The sequence below is a fragment of the Eretmochelys imbricata genome, chromosome 20, assembly GCF_965152235.1.
Source record: "Eretmochelys imbricata isolate rEreImb1 chromosome 20, rEreImb1.hap1, whole genome shotgun sequence".
NCBI classification, from domain to species: Eukaryota; Metazoa; Chordata; order Testudines; family Cheloniidae; genus Eretmochelys; species Eretmochelys imbricata.
Genome location: NC_135591.1, coordinates 4697320 through 4725141, shown reverse-complemented (window position 1 = coordinate 4725141; position 27822 = coordinate 4697320). Strand labels below are relative to the sequence as shown.

Genomic DNA, 27822 nt, shown 5'->3' with positions numbered 1-27822 from the left:
TGACAAAAAGCCAAAAATTTTAAAATTTTTCGCAAAATGAGATTCTTAAAAAAAATTATTTTGTGGGGGTCATTCGAAACGTTCAATAAATCTGAAAGGTTTTGTTTCGATTCTGAGCACTTTTAAAAATGTATTTTTATTTTTTATACAAAATAAAGTAGGTTTCAAAATGAAAAATAAATTTGAAACAAACAAAAATAAAAACTTTTGTTCCAAATATATCAAACCGGGGACATTTCAATGTGTTCTGTTTTTTTCCTTTACTTTTTTTCGAAGTGAAATTTTACTGCAAATATAATTTCACAGAAAATGTAAGTTGCATCAAAGTGGAATTTTCAGATAGAAACCTGTTTGGACAAAATTTTTGGGACCAGCTGTAGTGTCCACCTCTTTTGACAATCTCTTCCTAATCATTGGCATGCTTATGCCTTAAGTCACTTATTAACCTTGGGTAACCAAGAACTCATCTAGCATGACATCCGATGAAGTGAGCTGTAGCTCACGAAAGCTTATGCTCTAATAAATTTGTAGGTGCCACAAGTACTCCTGTTCTTTTCACCTGAATCGTTGCACTAATGACCTAATTTGTGCAAACAGTGCTGTTTACTAATGGAAAAACAGTAATGGAAATGTAATGGAAAAACATCTGAGAGCATTACAGTCCTGCCAAAGTGCATGTGATCTTAATAGAGTGGAAACGACACCGGCTTTATTTAAAAACTACCCCCTCAAAAAAAAATGCAATAATGTTTTACATCACAAATTGCTAGCAGAATATGGGCTATATTGGGGTTGCCCTGTAGCGTGCGCTAGAGTGCTGAAAGGGCAGAGAGAGCTCACGCACAAAGTGGCTGCAATCTGTCACCTAATGGGTCAAGGAAATTGTGGGGAGGCAAAGAGACACAACATTGCTCCAGGTCTCACAGGAAGCTAGCTAGGAATCGTCCCCTGCTAGCAGCAGCAGGCTACCGAGCCAACACTAGAGGAAACACAGGCTATATAGCTACAGAACAGGTGCAGTCCCTGCTGCTCCTGAGCATGGGGCACTGTTGCCAAGTCTTATGATGTTATTGCAAGTCTTGTGATTTATTTTTGCTCATGGTTTTTCAGGGGACTGGACTCATGAGGCATTATGCCTGCCCAGGGCAGTCATACTCTTCAGATTTGCTTGCTCAGGCAGGGCTCCTCCAACCTCCCCTCTCAGCTCTGACCGGGCTCACAGAGTCAAATCCTCATAGGTGCGGGCTTAGACATTACCAGTAAAATACATTTAAACTGGCAGCTACCAATGGAGATGCCTACTCGTTGCACAATGGCCATCGAACAAGCATGGGGTAAGTTAGGGTGCAGTAAGGAGGGAATAGGCAGCAGGTTTAAAACAAACAAAAGGAAGTATTACTTTACACAACGCACAACCTGTGGAACTCACTGCCAGGGGATGTTGTGTTGTGAATGTTGTGTTGCCATCATGTCTAACAAGACGAATCAATTGAGGTGGGCTAGTATCAGCAGGAGAAAAAAATCTTTTGTAGTGATAATCAGGATGGCCCATTTCAAACAGTTGACAAGAAGGTTAATTGATTAGTCTTGTTACAGTTGGTAATGGCAACACCCATTTGTTCACGTTCTCTGTATATATATATATATATCTTCCTACTGTATTTTCCACTGCATGCATCCGATGAAGTGGGTTTTAGCCCATGAAAGCTTATGCCCAAATAAATGTTAGTCTCTAAGGTACCACAAGGACTCCTCATTCTTTTTGCTGATACAGACTAACACGGTTACCGCTCTGAAACATCTCACAGAAAAAGGAAGAATTCAGGGCAGGCGAGAGAGGGATGGAAAGGAGGGTTAAGTCAATGATAATGATGGAAGGAGAAGTGAGTTCTCATGGAAAAACCCACATGAAGTGATCAGAAGATTTTGGGAAAAGACCTCTATGTTCCACACAGGGTCCCCGATTCCAATAAAGGACTTAAACACACACCTAGTTTTAAGCAGTTCCCCATCTCACATGCCTAAAGAAAGCGATATGCTTAAGCACATTACTGAATCCGAGTCCCGGGCTTGGAGTAATGAGGCCCCAAATCAGGAAAGCACTTGCGCACGTTCTTAACTTTAAGCGTGCGCTTATGTCCCATTGACTTCAATGAGACGTAAGTGTGGACTTAGTGCCGAGCACAGGATTGCTTTCCTGAACAGAGATGCTTTCCTAAATCAAGGGCATAGGCAGGCTGCATTTACTGCTTGGGTCTTTGCGGATGATCACCTCCCCTGGCCAAGAGAATGCTGGTCCCAAGCATTTAAACTCGAGCTGGTCAGGAAATTTCTGACAAAATGTTTTTCCATCAGAAAATGCCAACTATAACTTTTGGTAGGAAGGGGTTAGTTTTGGCAACATTTTCACAGAACCTGGATGGGATGTCAGGGGAGTGACCCCTGAATAGCCAATGGCCTGGGGACTAGGGCACTCAGCTGGGTGATAGACAGAGCAAGGACTTGAAACTCCCACATGCTAGGTAAGCATCCTATCCACCAGGCTAGACTCAGTCTCCCTCTGCCCCACTATTTTCTGGCAGAAGGTTTTATTTATACAAAGTACAGCAGCCCCAACAGAGATTCTGACTATATATTCCAGCTGTTATGACACTCACCTGGAGACCCAGGTTCATCTCTCCTCCATATCAGGTAGAACAGGTCTCCCCTAGGCCAGGTGAGCACTGTAACCACCAAGCTATTGCGGAGCAGGCCTTAGGCTCGCTTGCTCTCTCTCTCTCTCGTATTCACAGGAAACGGTGGAAGGTTTCCGTTTCATTGCGGTGAAAACAAATGCTGAAACCTTGACATTTTTTTGCAAAAGAGAATTCCTGTTTTCCAGCCAGCCCTAATTTTAAACTCACAAGAATCTGAACTGCATCATTTGTATTACAGTAGTTCTAGTCCGGTTTGAGACCTGGGGTAACTCAGGGAATATAAGTAACAATCAGCAGCATGAAAAGGCAGAGCTAACATTAGCGGGAGTGTGACATGATGGTTATTTGGACCTTGACACCCTTCTGCTCCCTTCTGACCTGTATACGGTGACCATACTGCAAGTGTGAAAAACTGGGACAGAGGGCAGTAGGCACCTATAGAAGACAAAGCCCCAAATATCAGCATTGTCCCTATAAAATCGGGATATCTGGTTACCCTAGATCTGTAATATGCCACAGATAGGAGCACAAAGGCCCAAGCACTTACACTGACAGTGAGGTTTGCCCACTCAATCGCAGAAGGGACAATCTTCCTGTCGCTCCAGAACTGTAGGGTTTGATTGCTGGGATTGTCAGGAGCAGCACATTTACAGCTAAGAGCAAAGAAAACATATTAGGGTTAAAGTATCAAAAGAGGGGAACTCCTCAGCAATAACAGAACCTCGTTGCATAATAATTATACTTCGCTTTTAATTTTGGGGGAAGATATGCTGTATTCTTAGGATTAAGCTCAAAACCAAAAAGGTTTAAGAGCAAAACTGAGCTCAGCCTCCATTACAGAGGCACAACCAGCACCTCCAAAGCAAAATATGTACCATTATCCACACTGTGCAGATGGGGAAACTGAGGCAGAGAGCAGGGAAGGGGCTTGTTCAAGGGCTCCTGAATGCAGGTCTCCTGACTCCCTGCCCAGTGCCCGAACCACTAGACCACTATAATGCTCTCAAAGTACATAGCAAAATGCCAGTGGTTTCTAGGTGTTGGTGGATTCCCTGTTCAAAAGTTCCCACACCTCTGTGGCACATCTCTGCGCTTTACCACTAAACAGTCACACATTATGTCAGCTGGAGTTCAAGAAGCTTAGTTTTTGCATTAAGATCCAATCCAGCAAAGCACTTAAGCGTGTGCTTAAATTCAACTCCTGACACTTCTATGGCCTTCACCATCATATCTGAGCATCTTACAATCACTGGTGGATTTAATCCTCCCAATTCCCCCGCGAGACAGAGAAGAATTATTACAGGCACATTAAGTGATTTTCCCAGGGTCATACAGAAAGCCTGATGCAGAGGGCTTGTCGACAGCTGTTCCAGAAAAAGGCAGGATGTATCTTCAAAGCAAAATAGCTAATCCTGAACAACACGGTGTGTGGACACTTATTCTGGAATGTTCTTAATCCACTTCCAAAGTGGATTCTGGAATAAGAATGTCCACACAGGGAGCTATTCAGGAGTAGCTAGCAACTGAAGTTGGGTCTCATGAACCCCAGCCCATTGTTCTATCCACTGTTTAATTTTTATTAAACAGTAATAAGTCACCAGGACTAGATGGGATTCACCAAAGAGTTCTGAAGGAACTCAAATGTGAAATTGCAGAACTACTAACTGTCAACTGTAACCTTTCATTTAAATCAGCTTCTGTACCAAACAACTGGAGGATAGCTAATGTGATGCCAATTTTTAAAAAGGGCTCTAGAGGTGACCCCAGCAATTACAGGCCAGTAAGCCTGACTTCAGTACTGGGCAAACTGGTTGAAACTACAGTAAAGAACAAAATTGTCAGACACATAGATGAACATAATTTGTTGGGGAATAGACAACATGGTTTTTGTAAAGGGAAATCATGCCTCACCAATCTACTAGAATTATTTGAGGGGGTCAATAAGCATGTGGACAAGGGGGAATCCAGTGGATATAGTGCATTTAGATTTTCAGAAAGCCTTTGACAAGGTCCCTCACCAAAGGCTCTTAAGCAAAGTAAGCAGTCATGGGATAAGAGGGAAGGTCCTCTCATAGATTGGTAACCAGTTAAAAGACAGGAAACAAAGGGTAGGAATAACCAGTTTTCAGAATGAAGAGAGGTAAATAGTGGTGTCCCTCAGGGGTCTGTACTGGACCCAGTCCTATGCAACATATTCATAAATGATCTGGGAAAAGGGGTAAACAGTGAGGTGGCAAAATTTGCAGATGATACAAAAGTACTCAAGACAGTTAAGTCCCAGGCAGACTGCAAAGAGCTACAAAAGGATCTCTCAGACCTGGGTGACTGGGCAACAAAATAGCAGATGAAATTCAGTGTTGATAAGTGCAAAGTAATGCACATTGGAAAACGTAATCCCAACTATACATATGAAATGATGGGGTCTGTAGCAGGGTGATCACCCACTCCGGGCCTGAAAGGGTTACAGCCAGCCCTGGGAGAGGGTTGGTGCTGCGAGCCAAAGGCTAGGCTGATGGGGAAGGCAGCCACAGCTGGGGCCACACCCCAATCAGGCCACAGCTGACCTTATAAAAGACTATGAGCCAGGAGCTTAAGTAGTCTCTCTCTAGCTGTGAAGAGAGAGGGGCTTGGCTGCTTGGGAGCTCACCAGGGTGCCCAGAGTAAAGCAGGGCTGGGGAAAGGCCAGAGGAGCTAGGGAGCTCCAGGCTGGAAAACCCCCAGCCTGCAGGCCTTGCTGAAGGCCTAAAGCAGGTACTGGGGTTGCAGAGGGGCAGCCCAAGGTTAGGTAAAGGCAGCAGGTCCAAACCCTCCTTGCCAATGATGAGTAGTGCAGACTGCAGTGTGAGAGAATTCCCAGGATGACCAGCGGGAGGCGCTGCACTGGTGAGTTGTGCCTTGCTACAGGGTCTAAATTAGCTGTTACCACTCAGGAAAGAGATCGTGGAGTCATTGTGGATAGTTCTCTGAAAATACCCACTCAATGTGCAGCAGCAGCCAAAAAAGCAAACAGACTGTTGGGAATCCTTAAGAAAAGGATAGATAAGAAGACAAAACATATCTCATTGCCTCTATATAAATCTGTGGTATGCCATAATCTTGAATACTGAGTGCAGATGTGGTCACCCCATCTCAAAAGAGATATATTGGGAAAAGGTTCAGAAAAGGGCAACAAAAATGATTATGGGTATGGAACAGCTTCCGTATGAGGAGAGATTAATAAAACTGGAACTTTTCAGCTTGGAAAAGAGATGACTAAGGGGGGATATGATAGAGGTCTATAAAATCATGACTGGTGTGGAGAAAGTAAATAAGGAAGTGTTGTTTACTCCTTCTCATAACACAAGAACTAGGGGCCACCACATGAAATTTATAGGCAGCAGGTTTAAAACAAACAAATGTATTTTTTTCACACACAGTACAGTCAACCTGTGGAACTCCTTGCCAGAGGATGTTGTGAAGGCCAAGACTATATAACAGGGTTCAAAAAAGAACTAGATAAATTCATGGAGGATAGGTCCATCAATGGCTATTAGCCAGGATGGGCAGGGATGGTGTCCCTAGCCTCTGTTTGCCAGAAGCTGGGAATGGGTGACAGGGGATGGATCACTTGATGATTCCCTGTTCTGTTCATTCCCTCTGGGGCACCTGGCATTGGCCACTGTTGGAAGACAGGATACTGGGCTAGATGGACCTTTGGTCTCACCCAATATGGCTATGTTCTTATCCATGGACTAGTGCTGGTCCCCGAGATCTCCCTGACAGAGCTTAGGAAGGCAACAAGCTGGTCTCTGTTATCAAAAAAGGGTGAGAAACGCTGCACTAGATCATCTTCATCTAATCACATGTTTAAACCCTTCTTATTCAGCAAGGTGCTGCAATCCTTCTGAAGTCAATGGGAATTAAATGTGTGCTTAAATGCTTTGTTAAACAGGGTTGAGCTTAGGCACATACTTTGCTGAATCAGCATCTTACTGTCCTGTTTGAGAGTAGCTTTAGAAAAGGAGGGGGGGAAAACCCACAAGATGAACTTACTAGTAGAAGGTAAGGTGGTCGAGCTGGCTGTGCATGTGGACGGGGTAGGTTGCCCCTAGCTTAATCAGTTTCTCTAGAGCTTCGTAGATGAAAATGATACAGATCAGAGAAGCAAACGCTTCTTCAGTAAAGCGAGTGATGTAGCGTACTAGGGAGCTGGAGTCTGTTGCCACAAGGACGATGCACAGGAAAGCAGTCCACAATCCGATACTGGTTCTCAGGGAAAGGTAGGAGAGTGCATAGTCTCTGCAAAAAGGAGCCAGGGACATGCGCCAAACGTCAGAATAAGCAAACAGGTGCACAGTTTTCAGTGAATGGCACAGGACATTTTATTCACACATTAACGCTCTTATGAGGACCAATTTAGTAAATCATAGCTCTCCAGGCCAACTACCACCAGTCAAGGGTGTAGACCAGGCAGAGAAGAGCTCAAATCTATTATTATTATTTATTATTAATTAATCAACCTAGCCACAGCCCAATTAAGCCAGGCACTGTACACTTCTATATTAAAATTTCAGTCCTTGCCCTTAAGAGCTCAGTCTTCAAACACACACAGGCATAACATTAAGAATGTACAGTCCTTAAATTCAATGGAATTAGTTACTATGGCTGGTAGGAAATTTTCCATCCAAAAAAATTTCCATTGAAAGAAAAGTGGATTTCCAATGAATTTTTTTTAAAGTGTCTGCTTTCTGCAGAAAATTTGAGTTTTTGTCAAAAAACTGAATGCTTGGAAACGAAAATATTTCAGCCAAAAATGAAAGATTTCACTTTTTTGGACAGTATTCAGATTTCTACCCAACAATCAATATTCTCTATGGGGGAACCACTTTTCCATCAGCTCTATTAGTTAAATGCTTGAAGTTAAGCATGTGCATAAGTGTTTCCAGGATCCAGACCTAAAAGACAAGACATATGAAATGGATGAGACAAAGAAGCATTTGGGGATGGGGGCTAGGAACTTGAGAATGTGCGTAAATTTAAGCATTTGAGTGACCCATTCACGGCTCATGAAAGTAAGCGTATTGTTCTCTGTTCCAATTTTGATTAAATCTATTCAAACTATTCCAGTCTTACACCATCACTCACAAAAGCAGCACTGTTTTCTTTGCAAGGAGGAAATAAAACTGTATTTTACACCCTGTTATTCTTTTAATCTGCCACCTGGGTCAATTCTGTACATTCTAAAGAGCACACGCCTTACTTGCAGAACTTGAACAAAATCTTTTCAAACACCAACACCGGTCCGGTACTTCCTAAGATAGTGAGGGGTTGTCCAGCGAACAGAGAGTACACAACTCCAGTCATCGAGGCGCCAAATAAGGATTCTATTGCACTCTGAAGTTAAAAACAAACAAACAGATAAATATTCCTCCATCTTTAAGTTTTACACACATTGGGTCTGAATCTCATTTACACTTAATCCACTTGACACTGCTCTGTCAGAGCATAAGGGTGGGCGTAAACTCTATTCACACCATTTTAAGCTGAGTATACACTTCCAGAGCGCTGTACGTGGCCTTAGTGGAGAATCCAAGTGATTATTTTCAAAAGAGACTAACACCCGGACAGATTTTTAATGGGAATCCGGCACCCAAATCCCTTAGTTGGTTTGAAAATCTCAATTTGCGTCTCTTTGCTTGGATTTTACATTTCTAAATAGCAATACGTATATGGATGTAGTACTAAGGGACTTTACTCAGCGACCGAGGAGGTCCTTCCCAGTCCTATATTCCTTTTGATGGAACAAAATACACTGCCTCAGTTTTCCCATCTGTATAATGGAGATAATAATGCCCTCTTTGTAAAGTTCTTTGAGGGCTACTGATGAAAAGTGCCAGATAAGAGCTAGGGATGAGTATTGTTTATGGATTGCAGTGTATTGGATTTAGTGAATAAAATCTGGAAATGCCTCTTCCTTCCTTAAGATTTAATACAATTTGGGGGGTTCTGGACTCTGGCCCTGCATTTTGCAGTCATGGGATAATCAGAGGGGGCCCAGGAGGGCCATTTGGCCTGGGCCTCAAGCTCAAAGGGGGCCTCAAATTTAGACTCTTTTTAATTTTTTGGCATTTGATAAGTTTCACAACTTTTTTTTCTGAGCATCCCTATCAGACCAGAATGTGACACGCTCTCTCAGCTTAGAGCTGCAAATTTAAGGAAATAAGAGATGTGGTTTGGTAAAAGACCTAATTTTTTTGTTAACTGATATAGATTTTGTCATATTAAAGAGTTTAAAATGTTCATAAATATTAATAAAAATATATTGCACAAGATTAGACCATGTGTCATCATTTTTTTTATTTTTATTATGGCTAGGGGCCTCAAAAGCTGGAAGTGGCCTGGGCCTCTCTGGACCTCTGAGAGGGCCTGCATATAAAAGAACACATGCATAGTGCTGAATGAAAGTGGCGTGGGCTCATGGCACATTCTTGCAAACCTTTACATAAATACACAACCTGTGGGGGTGCGGGGAGATAGTAACACCGGCAAAGACAAGACGAGGAGTTGTATGGTCTAATGCAGCGCAATGGGAAACCAAATTACGAAAGACATTGGACTCGTGCCCACAGCGGCTAGCCCCTGCTGCCCCTCCTATTACAACAGCTACACTCGGTTTTTAGCACACTAGCTCAATCGGAGCTAGCACAGATCGGCCTCCTCCAGCTAAAATCTACACCTCCAGCTCCAAATAAGTGTAGATGTACCCTGAGAGTTTTACACGGACACCCATCACTTTCTATCTATGCCTCTCATCCTACCTCCAGCAGGATCTTAATTTTAAATAGCTATCACTCAGCCAGGTTAGGGTTATTCACCCATCCAAACTGAACGGGCTGCCCCATGGAATAACAGCTTTGAAAATGTAACATTGAAAGCTACACTTTGTTCGCGTGCCCGAAGCATAAGCAGCACATGCCATGGAATTCCATGGGACAGCGGCTTTGCTGATGTGAATTGATATCGTTCCACCAAATCAGTCCGTGTTGACAACTCTCACGAGTTTATCACGAGCCTCATCAAATTTGGTAGGGTTTCTTAAAGCTCCAGCTCCCGGAGTCAAGTGATTACACGAGACTCTCAGCTTTCATTTAAAAATAAATAAATTTTTTCTAGCCTGCCTGGTTGTGGAGAAAACCTGCCCCCTAAAGGATCAACTAGCAGAAGGCAAATCAATAGAACTCAGAACATATTAGCAGCAGTGAAATTCAATGCCTATTGCTCTTGGTGTTCTCTGATGTAGCTTGTTCTCCTGGGAATCATACATTATGCATTAGAAAAAAAATATTCTTACTATTTGTCCGTCGGTCGCTTCTCCAAGCAGCCCCCCAAAGGTAATCACAGGGGACATGCAGGCACAATATAGGAAGAGGAAAGACGCCAAGCACTGCAAGCTCAGAGCATCCCTGAAGTCACTCCAGAACCAAGGAGCTTTTCGTTTCACATCCATGATCAAACCACCAAAGAGCCTGCAAAAGAAAAGAAAAGGAGATATTTTCCCCCCTATTGGGGACAAGAATGGCAGGTTTTGTTTTGTTTTTAACAAGAGACAAGCAATGCTGTCCTGTACAGTCTGTTATGTTGCAAGCCACCCTACGCCTTGCTCTGACACTATTCATAATGAAATGATGCCTAGCTCCAATGCTTTCCATCAGATCTTAAAGTGCTTTACACAGGTCATAAGTTTCAGGAATCCCATTTAAAGATGGGGAAACTGAGGCACAGAGAGGGGCACTGACTTGCCTGAAGTCACCCAACAAGCCAGTTGCAGAGCTGGGAACAGAACCCAGGTCTTGTTAGCCACAGTCCAGTGCTCTATCTGCTACTGCTATACATTAAATTTTCTGCATTACTGGGCATATGAACAGCGTTACGTTCTCAATCATTTTTATACACACGTATACCGCACCTAGCACAATGGGGTCCTGGTCCCTGACTAGGGCTCCTAGGTGCTACGGTGATACAAACACCAGTATAATGAGGAGTTCCAGTGCTGTTCAAATAATTGTTTTCACCCCACAGCGAGAGATATCTGGATGTAACAACACCCCTGGTTGTGATTAAACCTAAGATCCCTAGATCTTAAAGCATTAGCTGCTACCGCTTGACCTAAAGAATCAGCCATTAGGATGGAAAGATAGGTAGGTACGATAGCCTGGTGGATAAGCCACTAGACTATGGGGAAAGAACCACACTCAGTCCCCAGCTCAGCCAGAAAACATCCCGCGTGACTGTGGATAAGACACCTAAGGTATCATGTGTCTCATTTCCCCATCTGGAATATGGCGACAGTCCTTCTCTGCCTAGCAGAGATGCTGGGAAGACAAAACCCATTAGTCATTGGCAACGTTCCCTCTAATTTTTGACAGGCTGCGTGCGCAAAAAATTTCTTCTGTGCAAATTTTTGCACTTCTGTGCAAATATTTGTGCGTGCGTTGTTTTGCCATGTGCGTGGGGTTTAGGATCTGTGTGCGTGCACACACGTGCACAGCTTAGAGGGACCAGTGGTCATTGGGATATACTCAGATACTACACTAAAGGGGGTCATATGAGCACAGAAGCTCGGGGACAGTTGCAGGACCTCTCTACATGGTCTAGTCTCTAGAGAGAAACAAAGAGCCATATCATGCTAATGAGAGTTTCCCCTATGTTTTGCTACCCCTTCCTCCATGGAAAATTTTGACAAAAAATTATTTCCCCCTCCCCTTCTTTTTGTTTAAAAAAATTCTGAGAAAAATCTCAGCTTTTCTGTGTAATACTGAAATCCTAAGTATTTTTATTTAAAATGGCACTGCAGTGCCTCATGGGCATTGTAGTTCAACTACTTTATGTTCCCATTCTCCTATACAGGCCAGGCACTCTGGCAGGACTGCATCTCCCATGCTACACCACCACCACAAATTGCTATGATGCAGCCACTCCCCGCAAAAGGGGGAGAAAGTGGTGCGTCATGGGAGATGCAGTCCAGCTAGAAAGCTCCAACCATAAAGGAGAATGGCAGCATAAGCCACCCAAACTACAACTCCCACGAGGCACCATTTTGAATGGAAATATTTCAGTTACAATATTTAGGTTTCGATATTGTGCCAAAAAGTCAAAATTTTCCCTTAGAAAACCTTCCCATTTTCCAGCCGGTTCTGTTGTTAAGGCTTATATTCTTCCTTTAATCATTAAAATGCATCCTTGTGGTATCTGACTCAAATTAAGGCTCTTTATCCAAATGTTCCTACCTACAGATATGCAAGATACAATGCATTACTGGTCATAAACCACGTTGCCTTGTGCAGGAAACACACTGTCTTTACTAAGCCGTCCCCTTCAGCGATTCTTGTCGTTTGTGTTTGTTAAGAGCTCCAACAAGCTTGATTGGTCCCACAAAATCCAGGAACTACTCTGCTTAGACTGGAGCGTCATCATATACTGGGCACCTTATCTATTAATTAATTGATAACTAATTAACAACTATATTAACTAATATAATACATCTCTCCATTTTAAAGTGGTCTCAGGACAAGTATTGACCCCATAGATCCATTTTTCCCCCATGAGCACATTTCTGAAACAAAATATTTTGATTTTTCAATTGAAAAGGACTTTTTGTTTAGAAATTTCCTTCACTTGATTTTTAAGAAATTCACGCATGTGAAAACAATTGCTCCAAGTTAAACAAAACACTTCATTCAACCCCACATTAATGTTCTAGACTTTTCAATTGACCAAACAATGTTTTGTGTCAACTTGAAACTTTTTTTGCCCTGACTGTTAATACAAATAAATAATAATAATAATTTTTTATCTTACCAGGTCAGGGCCCCTGTCATGCTAGGTGCTGTACAAACACAACAAAAAGACAGGTGCCAACCCCAAAAAAATCTATTATTCGCAAAGCTCTAGGGCAAACTTTAATGAGAGGCAGATGAATGTTTAATCTGGTCGCACTAACCTTCCTGTTCGTTCAAGTTCGGGTCCACTGTGCTGTTCTGGCTCAGTATGGCAAGCAATGCCATTAGGGACACCTGGCATCTTCCTCTTGTCCTGTTAAAACAGAAACACAAGAGCGAGATCTTCGTGGTGTTCTCCTCTAGATCCCAGGCATCTGATTGTAAGACACTCTTCCGTGCTTAGTAGAGTGTGCAGGAACTGGGTAGTAGCCAATGAGAAGCACAGTCAGGAAAGTAACAAATACTGTCCTCGCAGATTGTATTTTCTAAATGGACAACCAATCTGATTCTTTATTACTGTGGGACAATCTCCACTCATTGATACATTTTGCTTTCCACAACCAAATCTCTGTACAACTTTTCATGAGCGATGTACGCGAGTATTCGGATTCTAATATCGAAACTGTACTGTTAAATCTCTTCACCTAAATTTGGGTTATTGCTGATTATATACTCTATGTATCATATGACTTTTAAAAACTAACTTTATATTTGTGGATAATCTAAGCACTATACCCAGATGTATAGACACTCTTTTCCTAACCTAGGTATTATATAATTTTTTTAACATTAGCTTTAATACAAATTTTAAATTCCCTTGTGCGTGAGCTGCTCTGGGAGGTTCTGGTGGCTTCTGCCATAACAGAAAGGCCCACTAGAGAGCTACCAAACTATTTAAAGGGGTACTACCCAATTCCTATACACTACACTAACGCCTTGATCTTGCAAACACTGATGCATGCTGTTAATTTTATGCTGTCAGTAGCACTTCACACACAAGTAAAGTGATACTCATGTGTAAGCAGTGGCGGATTAGCCACAGGCCCAGGGACCAGCCAATCAGGGGACCCCAGAAAAATAGGTGCCCCCTGCCTTTACCCCGCTCCCGCCACCCGCCCGGCACTCCTACTGGGGAGCAGGGTTGGGGCACGATGTCTTGCCCTGCTCTTCCCACCCAGCTCTCCTGCCAGGGAGCTGGGGAAGCCCCTGTGTCCTGATCCCGCTCCCCGGCAAGAGTGCTGGGTGGGCGGGGGAAGCCCCCACGCCCCGACCCCATTTCTTCGTCAGCAGAAGCTCTCCTGCCAACAGAGAGCTGTGTGCACAAGCGCTTACGTCAGTGTAACTTAACATCGCTCAGGGGAGTAGCTTATTCACGCTGTGTCTTTCACATTCTATTTTACCTACGGTGACAGACGTCCTGATATTAGGGGCTTTGTCTTAGATGTGCAACTAAACCTTCATCCCCCCAAAAATAAAAGTGTCCCAGTTTTTCACACTTGCTATCTAGTCACCCTAATTGTATCCAGGGCAGCATTAGGACCTTGCCAATCACATCTCTACACTGAAACATCCAGCCTCATTAAGAAACTCTGCTGCAATTATTTATTGATTTGTGTTCATTTCTTCTGACTTGCACACAGTGCTCGGCCATCAGTTGCAAAACCAGAAATACAATTAAACAGCCCCAAACTCCCACTCCACAAATCAACCCCTACCTGCCTTTGAAGGTTGTACTGACAGATACACTTTGCACAGGCAAAAAAGATGAACACACCATAGTCTAATTTTGGACTGGACTGACACAGCTAGATCCAGAGCTGATGGTCTCTCGCACAGAACAGTGTTCCACCAGCCCCTCTCTTTGAAATCCAGACTGGCCACCTCTGCTATCTATCTAAGTACTTATATGGCCACCATTACTGTAGTATCTGCATGTCTCACAATCTTTAATGTATTTATCCTCACAACCCCTCCGTGAGCTAGTGAAGTGTTATGATTACGGCTTGGTGTTTGCCATGGAGGTTGCGGAAGTCACGGATTCCGTGACTTCCTGCGACCTCCGTGACTTCTGCAACAGCCAGTGTGGCTGGCCCCAGGGCCACCCAAGCAGTTGGCCCCGGGGACCACCAGAGCAATAGCCAATGCAGCTGGCCCTGGAGACCGCCTGAGCAGCGGCCCCGGGGCGGACGGAGCAGTGGCTGGCCTCGGGGCTCTATCCCTCCAGCAGCAGCCAGAGCAGACGCTGGTCCCCCCCCCCAGGAGGCTTCCCCCAGCAGCTGGTGCTGTGTGCTCCCCTCTGGCAGCAGCCCCCCAAGATTCAATCGGGGTATTTATGGTATAAGTCATGGACAGGTCACAGGCCATGATTTTTTGTTTCTCGTCCATGACTTTTACTAAAAATACCCATTTAAGTCGTAGCCTTAGCGATGATCCCCATTTTAGAGATGGGGAAACTGAGGCAGAGAGAGGGGACGTGATTTGCCCCAAGCATGGATGACAGTTGCAGAGCCATGAATAAAATCCAGGTCTCAAGTTCCGTCCTGTGCTCTGTCCAGTATGACACACTGCTTCACGGGGTCTCTTTTGTACAGTTCCTGCTCAGACATCCCCGTCAGCCATTCTAGTCTCTCTCTTATTCTGGAAGTGAAAAATGTTACCTACCTGGGAAGGTAAATTTTTCGGTGGTTCAATTCTAATCGATGGATCCCATTCTCCAGGAGGCAATACCGTCACCTGATCCAGGAATTCATCAATACCAGCTACAAGGTCAGCACGGTCTTTGGCTTTATAAGCAACGTCATGGAAAATCTACAAATAAGAGAGTAAGGGTTAGGCATGCTTAGCTTGGGAAGGGGAAACTGAGGCAAAGAAAGATGGAGTGACTTGCCCTTTGGGGGGTTAGACTAGATGACCCTTGCAGTCCCTTCTAACCCTATGATTCTATGTCACACAGCAGTTCAAAGACAGAGCAGGGAACCAAAAACAGGTCTCCTGAATCCCAGTCGAGTGCCTTATCCACTAGATCACACTGCCTCACTTGAGTAATAACAAAAAGACCATAATAATGGGCCAGATTGTCAAGTGCTAGTTGACTAGAGCTGGTCAGAGAATGAGGTTTATTCCCAGATAAAATTTCAAGAGCTCAGTGAAAAATTAAAAAAACAAAAATATTTTGATTCTGAAATGCCACTGATTTGCCTCATGGGAATTGTAGTTTGCTGACCTCATGCTCCCATTGTCCTGTAAAAAACAGGTTCTCTGGTCAGACTACATCTCCCATGATGAACCATGGCCTCCCCTCTTGGACAGTCACTGGCTGTGGTGCATCATGGGAGATGTAGTCTGGCTGGGGAACCCAGCACACAGAGGAGAATGGGAGCCTGAGGTGCTTGAACTACAAGTCCCATGAGGCACTGGGGTGGCATTTCAAAGTCAAAATATTTCAAGATTTGGCCATTTCAGCTTTTGACTAAAATATTTCAAATTTCAGGCATTCATTTTTTCAACAAATAAATCAGAATGTTCCACAGAACACACTTTTTGCAAAATATTTTGCTTCATTGAAATTAAACTCAACCTTCCATCAAAAAACAGTTTCAATGGAAAATTTTCAGACAGCCTATTCCTCGCCCATAATAAGGGCCTTTGAGCGGAGTTGTTGAAAAGCGGGCACTTATTTTGATGCCTAAATGGAGGCTGAGCTATTTTGCAAATTTGGATTTTGGCTGCTGCTGGGGAAGAGAACAAACTTCCCTAGTGTTACACACCCATCCTGATCTCATTCTTTATCTGATCAGTCTGGAAACAGACAGTACATGCCCTTAAATCCTGGGCTGAGAGAGGGAATGATTTAGAAAAGGCAGAAAACAAGGAAATGCAAAGGAGAAGAGCTGAAATTGTCACTTGTGCCATACCATACCTCATCTGTCATGAGAGTAGCCATTGACCTGCCAATCTCATGGTACTGATGTGCTTTCCCTTCTGGTCCCAACAAGAAAAATAAGAACCTGGCCACATAAAACAGAGAAAAAATGCTCTTATTAAAATCCTGGTAAAGAGCAAAAAAACTGTGTGAAGTTTCCAAAGGGATCTGCACAGTAAATCAGCTTCAACAGGAGTTAGCACACAATGCTCATGGACTTGCAATGGGCGTTAGGCACATTAATGCCTCTGAAAATCTCTCCCTTTAAGCGTATTGCTTCTCTAAAAACTTCACTTCACCCACTGGATGGAGTTCATTCGGAACCCATCCCTGTGCACTGAGCTGATAAAAGGCACAAGAGTAAAGCTGGCCTGAGTGTACTGGGACTTTCCATAGATTTTTTTTGGATCAGATTTGAATATATAGACATATTTTAATTTAATTTTTTAAATATTTTTTCATTTTAAAAAAAGGTAAAGTGTTTTTTAGCATCCTTACCTTGTTGGGATCGGGACTTCTGTCATGCCTGAGAGAAGGACAGCTGGTGTCAGACGCACGAACACCACCAGGGGACGAAGGAGGAAATCCAACTCTCCCACTAGAACGTTGGAAGCTTCTGCTCCAGTAGGAATTTTCTTCATGAAATGAAGCTCCGCCTAGTTATGAAGAAATAATTTTTCAGACAATTAGGAGTCACTTCTGCAGATCAACAGCTGCACCTTTGAGGCCTGCTCTCTCCACAGGTTTTATATGAGTTTAATTATTCTGGTTGGAGGGCGTGCTTTTCTACTGAAATCATTAAATCGATACAACCGTAGCATGGATGCAGTTGTACTGTTATAAAGGTGCCTTTGAACTTGTTTACATGGGAAAGTTTTTTCTGTATAATCTAAGGAGAAGAGATGAGCTAATATTTGATATTATGTTCGGGGGTGGGGGGGAGAGGGGACAAACCAAAAAAATCTGAAACAAAATTCAGTTCGGTTCCAGTCAAAAACTGAATGTTTTCGATTTTTTTGGTAATGAAACAGGGGGAAAAAACTGAAGAAAAAAATTGGTTTTGGTCAAAGAAAACATTTTGGTTGATCTGAAACTAATTTTTTCTTTTCATTTCATTTTCATTTCAACCAAAAATGTTTTGTTCAACCCACAATGAAATGTCTTTGGGGGTACTTTTGTTTTGGGACATTTTGGGGTACTTTGACTTTTTGGAAAAAAAAAACCAATTTTTTTTCTGTTGAAACTATTTGCCAAATTCAACCCAAATTTGTGAAGTGTCACCACCTGGAAAAATCTATTTTTTTGGCAAATTTCTCAAAAATATATTCCTCAAAAAAACTTCACCCGGCTCTAATAACGAGTGAATTTAAATCTATATAGTTATTCCAGTATAACCTCCCAATGTGGAATAAGCATCACATGCCAATGGTTGATCTCAGTGAACAAATGGTTAAGCCAAGATGGCCCAACCCAAGGGCCAAATCAAGTTGTAAGAACTCAGGAACAGATTTTCACGTTCTCAGCACCCACAATTAGGATCTGATTTTAAAAAAGCTCACCTCCAGTTTAGGCACCTAAATAAGGATGTCTGTCAAAGCACTCAGCACTAGCCCTCTGCAAATAACCAATTTTTTGGTTTGTGGCCCAAACCAGAAAAAAACAGGGGCAAATAATTGTTTCGGGTCACATGAAATATTTTGTTCAACCTGAAAGAAACTTTTTGTTTCATTTTTCAAGGGGAGGCGTGTATTTTTTTTTTAATGGAACTGAGGTAAAATTCCAAAGGAAAAGTTGTTTCCAATCAAAATGATTCGGTCAGAAAATGTCACAACCAAAACATGTGTTGGGTTTTTTGTCGCCGTTTTTTTCCCAGCTGAAACATTTCAGCAAATTCAACACAAGTACCCAAAAGGTTTCAGACAACCCAAATCTGCATTTTTTAGCCAAAAAAAGCTTTGGCTAAAAAATGTCACCAAACTCTACTTCACGCCCCATTATGAAATGTATGGCCAGTTTTTTCAAGCAGGCTCCTCATAGACTCATAGATATTAAGGTCAGAAGGGACCATTATGATCATCTAGTCCGACCTCCAGCACAATGCAGGCCACCGAATCTCACCCACCCAATCCTGCGATAAACCTCTCACCTATGTCTGAGCTATTGAAGTCCTCAAATCGTGGTTTAAAGACTTCAGGGTGCAGAGAATCCTCCAGCAAGTGACCCGTGCCCCATGCTGCAGAGGAAGGCGAAAAACCCACAGGGCCTCTTCCAATCTGCCCTGCAGGAAAATTCCTTCCCAACCCCAAATATGATGATCAGCTGAACTCTAAGCGTGTGGGCAAGATTCACCAGCCAGATACCCAGGAAAGAATTCTCTGTAGTAACTCAGATCCCACCCCCTCTAACATCCCATCACAGGCCATTGGGCCTATTTACCATGAATAGTTAAAGGTCAATTAATTGCCACCCAGCATGCTGAGCTCTCGAAACATCTGGGCCCACCAGATTATCCACATTGCTTGTATTTACCTTGAGTGACAGCCACACATAGCTCTCACCTTGCTTAAATCCATAGGACTAGTGTCCTGGGTCACTCCGTTTTTAACTTCTAGATTGGTAGTGCCAGGCTGAGGAGACAGCGTGTGCGTTGCTAAAAGAAAAAGATATCAGAAAGCCCAAGGAAGCATGCTTCCTGTGCACCATTTCTGGCCAACACACACGGTTGCAGGACAGTAGTTAGTACTTGTGATGTACTGATCAGCATTGTATTTGCATGGATGCTAAGTAGTCACACACTGCTACCATCAGCTAGAAGGACTCTAGAGCAAATATATAAACAGCTTTTGAGCTGCCGAACATCAGCTCCTTCTCCCAAGGTCCCATCATGAAAAATAATAAAAATAACTAAAGAGAAATAAAGAAAAGAAAACCCTTATAGAAACTTCCTCCCAATTTCCCTGAGTCCCATTACAAGAAGTCTTCTTATTTTGGGGCGTCTTGACAAGCGATAGCTTCATGCGTTTTACAGGATCACCTGCATCCGATGAAGTGGGCTGTAGCTCACGAAAGCTTATGCTCTAATAAATTTGTTAGTCTCTAAGGTGCCACAAGTACTCCTGTTTTTTTTGCAGATACAGACTAACACGGCTGCTACTCTGAAACCTCTCTTTTCTAATGCATGTTAAAGGCTTTAGCTTCACTGCAGGAAAAGGTGTATCTTTTACAAGGCCTAGGTAGTTTTGACCTCAGTGTAGCTATTTGAGGTTAATTGTATACCCCTCACCTAAAATGCATTGTCTCCACTAAGATTTTACATTGATACTTATCAGAGGGGTAGCCATGTTAGTCTATACCCACGAAAACGAGGAGTCTGGTGGCACCTTAAAGATGAACAGATTTATTTGGGCCTAAGCTTTTAGTGGGTTGCATCTGAAAAAGTGGGGTTTTTTTACCCACGAAAGCTTAGGCCCAAATAAATCTGTTTGTCTTTAAGGTGCCACCGGACTCCTCGTTATTTACATTGATACTTGTGACACAGCAATCCGTATTGCATGAATGCTAAGGAGTCAAAACTACCAGCCAGCCGGCTTCATCATTAGAACTAAGCGCCGTTTTTTGCCTGAAGCTTTTTTCAGCAAAAACGTGCAGAGTCAGTGACAATGAAACATTTCATGGATTCGTATCAGTTTGGCCGAATTGTTCGTCTCGAGAAAAACAAACAACCACAAAAATTTCCAAGAACGTTGAAATGTTTCATTTCGACATTTTCAAAACAAAATAATATGTTTCTTTTGGGTCGAGACGACACACGGCACAGAAATTTCCTTTAATGTTATTTTTGAAATGCGTGACATTGAAATGGAGCATTTTCTTTGACCTGAAATAAGGTGGGTTTTTTATTTTTTTTTTTTTACTTTTTTGCTTCACAAAAATTGCAAAATATTTCATTTTTCCGAACCGCCGGCAAACCGTAAAATCTGTTATTCCCTCAGCTTTCCAGCTTTAATCGTGAGGTAAAAAACCAACACTGTGGTTTTTTTCAGTGAAGTCATAGATAATCCTTGGTGATTTAGGCTTTTGGAAAATCCCATCTCAAAGGGTCAGGCTGTCTGAAGATGCGACCCAGAAATCCTCACCCGTTTTGTCCAATAAGTGTGGATCCGACTGCTTCTTGCTGACATCAGTGAAAGAGCGGACAATCGGAAGGAGGTTGTTCCTCTTCTTCTCGTTCTGGTGATGATGCTTTTTTAAGAGGGCATCCCGGAGTCTCTCTCTCATGCTTTCATCAAACTCACTGCTTGGTTCTTGCTGATCCAGGATTATATCTGGGGCCGAGGGAAAAAAGGCAATTCTCTAGCTTGCAACAGGTACAGATTGTGTCACTGATGAATGTCCATGTGCTAAATGTACAAGCCAATAGGAAGGGTGGTACAGTAATTAGGGCGCTATTCTAGGACTGAATTTGTGTCCCTGCTCTGCCACATAAGTCCTGTGTGACCTTGGGCAAGTCTCCCTATGCCTCAGTTACACCTGTAAAATGGGATAATAGCATTACTCTATCTCCCAGAGGGAGCTGTGAGGATAAATGCATTAATGAATGGGAGGTGCTCGGAGTCCTCAGTAAAGCAGGCCGTATAGGTACCACAGACAGAACTAAACATGCCCCCAAACTATTCTTATTTAGCTCTGTGCTTAGAAAGACTTCATGGCCACAGCAATCACAGATTCCCATATCTGAATTACACCTCCACAACCTTCCCATATGATGGGAAAGGACTATCCCCATTTCACACATGGGGGAAACTGAGGTACCACACAGATTAAGTACCTCCAACAAGCCCATGCCTGAGCTGAGAATTAAACCCTCCCCCTTTGTTTCCTGGTGAAAAGCCTTAACCACAAGATCATCCTTCCCCCCTGCAAACCACCCCCTCATGTTCGTATTGCAGTCATGCTGACAGCAGGCTACATGCTTTCCAAACACTGAGGAAGAGAGAGGGTGAGACAGTAACTTTGGTGGATTCACTCCAAGAATCACAACAGCCCCAGCCAGCCATCAAAGAACAAAACCTGTGATATTCTCAACCCATGATAAGCCAGGAATAAGGTTGCACGCCTCATAGGAGAGCATTACTACCGCCAGACGGAACAGCCAACCAATGCCAACGCAATCTTATTTAGGGAGACGTAGCATTGTTAATACATCTTTGGGTAAGCCTGCACAGCTGCTGGGAACGTATTTCCCAGCATGGATAAACAGACACACGCTGGTTCTGCTTGAGCTAGCATGCTAAAAGGAGCAGCGTAGCCACGGTGGCACACGCAGTGACTCAGGCTAGCCCCCTGAGTGCATACCCAGGGGATCAGGCTTTTACTCAGACAGCTAACTCAAGCAGAGCGAGCACACGTCTGTCTAACCATGCAGAGAAGCACACTCCCAGCTGCTGTGTACACATATTCTTTGTCTTTCAACGGAGGCAGGAATTTTTCTTTGCTAAAAAGTCTCTGCGAAATGATTATTCACTGCTTAGCGAATGCAGTTGTTATTCCCCATTCTCAGTAATGCAGTTTTCTTTCCTGATTGCATTGATCTACACATTTAACCAAATTATAACCAGTCTATAACTGGCTTCCCTGAGATTTCTTGGATAATTGACTGTAACTGGCAGCACTCGGGGAGGAATGTTCTAAGAACGGATCTGACATCACCAGACCTTGAAAGAGTTTGAATGGAGACCTGCCAGTCAAAAATAATTTCTTCAAAGCTGCTTTCTCAATTACCCTCAATTATCTCCTCAACAGAAATGTATTACTTGGTCATCTGCCAAAGGAAGCCTGGCTTTGAAAGTTAGGTCTTGTCTACACATTGCAAAATAAACTAGGGACTGAATATAAAGTGCAAAAGCTAGTCGGGAATTGGTCCTGCTTTGAGCAGGGGGTTGGACTAGATGACCTCCTGAGGTCCCTTCCAACCCTGATATTCTATGATTCTATTCTATGATTCTATTCTGCACTAACTTCCTGTCTGGACACGCCTATTCCACAGTAAGGTTTTATCTACATGGGGAGTTATTCCAAACCGACTATTCTGATTTATTCTGAATTGTCTCAATCCACTTTGGAAATGGATTAAGGTAATGCGGAATTAGGATTTGTCCACATATGAAAATCAATCCAAAATAAGATTGGGGCATGAATTTAAAGAGGATTAACTATTCCGGATTATCTCCATGTGCAGATGTTCTTACCCCAGAGTAAGAGTGCAATATTCTGAATTATTTACAATGTAATTATCTTAATCCCAACTATTTGGATTAAACTAATAAGAGTGTCCACTCATGGCATCAATCAGGAATAGTTATTACACTTTAAATTTATACCTTACCTTATTCCGGATTAATTTTCATGTGTAGGCAAACGCTAAAAGTGTCTTTTTGCAGTTTAGCTTAATCCATTTTCAAAGAGGACTAAATTAAACCAGATACAAGCACCCCTGGTGTGGACTAAAAGTGTCCACATGGGGAGTTCATGCCTGCAATAGCTAGTCTGGACTGTTTTCCTATGTAGATAAGCCCTTAAAGAACTTGCGCAGTTCACACAGATTCCCGTGTCTTAAAACAGAATAAACGTAGGTGAATTATTTGTAACAAATAGTTTATTCAATGAATTTTACCTCTTTTTCTGACCCCAAATGGTCCAGACATACACTTCTACTACAACAACAGCATGTTAACCTATGAGACTCATTTCTGTTATCTGAAGTTATTCTCCAAATGATTTCTCTGAATCATTCTAATGCTGTAAAACATGAGAGAATTTGATATTTGAAAGATGCACTCTTTTGATTGTCACATGGTCTGTTTCCGGACCTTGCTTGGATGAATGTAATCAGGATTTCAGGGTGGAAAAATCATGATTCCAAACCTAAAGTTCGGTTTCTGTGCATATTTGCTTAACATTTGCTGTTTTGATGACATCCCTACCGAGGATTTTGCAGGAACAAACATGGTGCAAAGGGAATTTATTTCCTTCAAAAATGCACAAGGGTATTCCCTGAAGCTTTTTTCTCTCACATGACACAACTGATCCCTCACTAGAGCGGTACCTGCAATTTCCTCGATGCTGTTGGCACACATATCCAGAAGGACAGTCCCGTTCATGATGCAACTCCTCAGCTCAAAGAGACTGTGTAATGAAAGTGTCGCGACATAGGGTTTGCTCCAGCGTTCTCCTCCATCCTCCACATCCTCTTCGAACTTCAGCCACCTGGAAGCATGGCAAACCAAACACAAATAAATACCGTACCGGCAGCGACCACTTCCAATGAAAAGACTCTTAAGCAGGTGTTGCAGAGATACAAAGCTGTGTTTGAAATCTACACAATAGACATTCGGTAACTCAATTAACGGTTCAAAGCTGGAGAAGGGAAGAGGATCGAGTGCACATTTTGTTTTTTAAGCAGCTGAGGCAGAAATTTCCACCAGCTCTAATAATGTGCTGAAGGGTCTATTTTATATTTATTTTACATAAGGCAGATCAGCTGCTGGGATTGGACGACAGGGGATGGGTCACTTGATGATTGCCCTGTTCTGTTCATTTCCTTTGAAGCATCTGGCATTGGCCTCTGTCAGATGAAAGGATACTGGGCTAGATGGACCTTTGGTCTGACTCAGTATGACCATTTTTATGTTTTTAGTATAATGCACAAATGCCTCATAATCTTTAAAGCATTTTTCCTCACAACATCCATGCCTTTCTATCTTATTATGGTGCCCATTATCCTAGTACCTAAGCATCTCTCAGTCTTTAATGTATTTAGCTTCCCAAGCCCCTGTGATGCAGGGCATCGCTACTGTCCCCATTTTACAGATGGGAAACTGAGGCAGAAAGAGACTAAGTGACTTGCCCAAGGTCACACAGCAAGCCTGTCTCAGAGCAGGGACATGAACCTGGGTCTCCCATGTGCCCAGGCTAACACACTGATCACTGGATTACACTGCCTCTCCATGTCTGTACATCAACATGCCTGCCTTTGATTCTTCCACATGCTGTTATTACACCAGAGGTGCATGAAAAAGCAGAGGTGCTGTGCTATATACAAGGGATCTGCATCATATCTTCCTCCCACACTGCTTTACCAAGTCACACTCTAGAAATGACAAGACTATGAAAGCCCTGTCTAGCAGCAGCATCTCTTCTTCCAGCAGGTGGTGTCACTGGGCAGCACTTCAAGGAAATGGGACCAAAAACATGGCCTGATGGGAGGTCACAAAAACACATTCAGTTTCATTGAGCCGGTGGAGTATATAGCTTTGTGTCACCTGGCCGTTTCCTTCCATTCTGCATCTTCCCCTTCTTTCACACAGATTTCATCCAGCTCTGTGAACAAATCATGGGGAACATGCTCCTCATCCTCCTCCATACCAAGGATAAACTGAACTCGCTGAGACGGGGTGTCTAATTAACAAACAATTAAAGAGGCATCTGCTGTGACCAGGTTACGCCATTCAAAAAATGCCACATTTAAAAGGAAGAGGTTGCTCATTGTTATATGTATCGAAAAGAAACAGCACGCCAAAGATGCTTGGTTTCAAACCAACCCACATGTCAGAAGCCAAATATAAAATTCATAGGCACCGACTCCATGGGTGCTCTGTGGCTGGAGCACCCACAGAAAACAAAAGTGGGTGCTCAGCACCCACCGGCGGCCCCGCCAATCAGCTCCTCTCCCTCCCGCCGAGCACCTCCCACCCACCGCAGATCAGCTGTTCAGCGGCGTGCAGGAGGTCCTGGAGGGAGAAGGGGTGGGACGAGGCGCTCGGGAGAGGGGGCAGAACGAGGTGGGGTGGGCTCTTGGGGGAAAGGGTGGAGTGGGGGCGGGGCCTCGGGCAGAGCACGAGTCAAGCACCCTCTCCCCGCGCCCGCCCCGGGAAATTAGAAAGTCAGCGCCTGTGATAAAATTTGTAAAAAATTGCATTATTTGGAACATGAGCTCTTTGGAGCAGGGATTCTTGTTCTATGTTTATACACCACCTAGCACAACAGGGTTCTAGTACAAGAACAAGCAAGTACAAATCTGGGACTAAGATACTATCACTTCCCCAAAAAGAGGGCCCATGTTTACATGATGTTGTTCGCATGAGACACTACAGCAAGTAGATTTACATAAAACATAACAGAATAAAGCCCCAGTGTTGAGTATTGTCGTGGCAACACCTCAAATTCCCTATTGAGTTTGGTCCTAAATACATCATAATGTTAGTGACCTTTCAGTTAATGCCTCTGTCTTTTCCGCTAATTCATACTTCCCCATCTCACCTCACCCCTACTCCAGGAGTATCATATGTAAGATACTGGAGGTAATTGGCCCACGCTACTCAGCACTGGCAAGGCCTCAGCGGGAGTACTGAGTCCACTTCTTGGCGCCGCACTTTAAGAAAGATGTGGAAAAATTGGAAAGAGCCCAGAGAAGAGCAAAAAAAAATAATAAAAGATCTAGAAAACGTGACAGATGAGGAAAAGGTTTAAAAAAAACGGCTATGTTTAGTCTTGAGAAAAGAAGACTGGTTGGGAGAGGGGACAGGATAGCCATTTTCAAATATGTTAAGGGTTGTTAGAAAGAGAACAGCAATTAATTGTTCTCCACATCCACTGAAGGTAGAACAAGAAATAATTGGCTTAATCTGCAGCAAAGGAAATGTAGGTTAGATAGTAAGAAAAACTTTCCAGCTATTCAAGAAGGATAGTTACATACTGGAATAGATTTCCAAGACAGGTTGTGGAATCCCAGTGATTGGAGGTTTTTAAGAACAGGTTAGACAAACACCCGGCAAGGTATATGTGGTCCTCCCTCAGTATAAGGGCATGGACTGCCTGACCTCTTGAGGTCCCTTCTAGGCCTACCTTTCTGTGATTCTATTATTATAAATGTATTTTGCAAATTAAAAATCCCCCAAAGAAAAGAACAGAGCCAAAAAGTAAAAACGAATCATGAAATAACACGACTGTTCCCAGCTTTCACTTGGATAACTTTGCTTGTATGCTGCATGTTTCTCTTCCACCTTTCCTCTGTCTTATCTATTTCAACTGTAAGCTCCTTTATGATAGGGATCGCTGCTTGCTATGTGTCTGTATCACGCCTAGCATAATGGGGCCCCGATCCTAGTAGAGGCCTCTGGGTGCTTCCTCTACAAATAATAAATGCTGATCATAAACTGAATTACTAGGAGTAAATTCTTGGCCCTCATGAAGCGAACGGCAAAAGCTCCCACTCACTTCAGTGGAGCCAGGATTTCCCCTCTTAATTTTCGTACATGCTAATTAGCACGAGATTGGCTCCAACTATTTCAGAGCGACTACAACGACTAAAAATTTCAGATGTTGCTTTCATTGGGGTGAGATTGGGCAATGAACTTTCAATGTCCAGTTCCCCATGTTATCCCAAGAAGAGCAACACCAGACAATTTACCAACTCTCGTGGTGGATACTCCATCCCTGATAACTTTCAAATCAAGACTCTGGGTTTTTCTAAATGATCTGCTCTAAGAACTATTTTGGGGAAGATCTCCCGCCTGTGTTATACAGGAGTCACGCTAGATGATCATCATGGTCCCTTCTGGCATCAGAATCGATGGATCTACTAAAAAATATTTATTCCCATTACCAACATAAGTTATGCTTCCATCATTAAACACACACTATGTTCCCATCATACATTAGCCTGAGGTTTTATTTACCATGAGATTCCTGCTCTTCTTGAATGGCTCCCTTCGCCCGGTCTCGTTTCCTATGTTTTTGGCCATGATTCCTGTGATGTCTGTGGCTTTGTCTCACCAAAGGCATCCGTACCCCAACGTACAGTGTTCTGTGCCCTGCAACAAAGCAGAAACACATTAGTCAGTGTCACTCTTGGCCCCACAGTGCCTGTCAAGATGAATGGTGCCCATGGTATAACATTGCTCTTCATATAGCTGCTCTTCATAACTTATAATGTTAAAAGTCAGTAAAAAAAAAAAAAAAATAACACTTAGGTCAGCGTTTCTCAAACGGGTCCACGAGGGTACTCCAGGAGGTCCACGGGCCCCGCTGATCAACTCCTCCCCGTCCCTCAACTCCTCCCTCTCCCTCCCAGAGCCTCCCTCACGCTCGGGAAAAGATGTTCAGCGGCGTGTAGGAGACACTGGGAAGGAGTGAGGACTGGGCACGCTTGCGGGAGGGGGCAGAAAGAGGAGGGGCAAGGGTGGAGCGGGGGGTGAGAAGAGGCGGAGCCTTGGGGGAAGGGGTGGAGTGGGGGCAGGACCTGGGGCTGAGCAGAGGGCTTGAGGCTCTGCAAAATATTTGACATCAAAATAGGGGTCCTCAGGTTGCTAAAGTTTGAGAACCGCTGACTTAGGTCGTACAATGATAGAGTTGAGCAAAACATCAGAATTTCATTCCAGGGGGAAAT

The 27822-nt window shown here is 43.3% G+C and overlaps 1 protein-coding gene across 1 annotated transcript in view; it reads right to left on the bottom strand.

The window, feature by feature from the left end:
- Window positions 1–27247, bottom strand: part of SLC4A8 (solute carrier family 4 member 8) — a 38742-nt gene extending 11495 nt beyond the window's left edge. The window contains exons 1-13 of the mRNA XM_077838253.1: window positions 27113–27247; window positions 24698–24833; window positions 23482–23642; window positions 20513–20701; window positions 18935–19026; window positions 16875–17032; window positions 16374–16461; window positions 15116–15262; window positions 12676–12767; window positions 10027–10201; window positions 7936–8069; window positions 6729–6974; window positions 3244–3349 (exon numbers count right to left, since the gene is read on the bottom strand). Of these exons, the coding sequence (XP_077694379.1) occupies window positions 3244–3349; window positions 6729–6974; window positions 7936–8069; window positions 10027–10201; window positions 12676–12767; window positions 15116–15262; window positions 16374–16461; window positions 16875–17032; window positions 18935–19026; window positions 20513–20701; window positions 23482–23642; window positions 24698–24833; window positions 27113–27218 (1830 nt within the window). The 5' untranslated portion in view covers window positions 27219–27247. The remainder of the gene's footprint in view (window positions 1–3243; window positions 3350–6728; window positions 6975–7935; window positions 8070–10026; window positions 10202–12675; window positions 12768–15115; window positions 15263–16373; window positions 16462–16874; window positions 17033–18934; window positions 19027–20512; window positions 20702–23481; window positions 23643–24697; window positions 24834–27112) is intronic.
- Window positions 27248–27822: the final 575 nt, after the last annotated feature.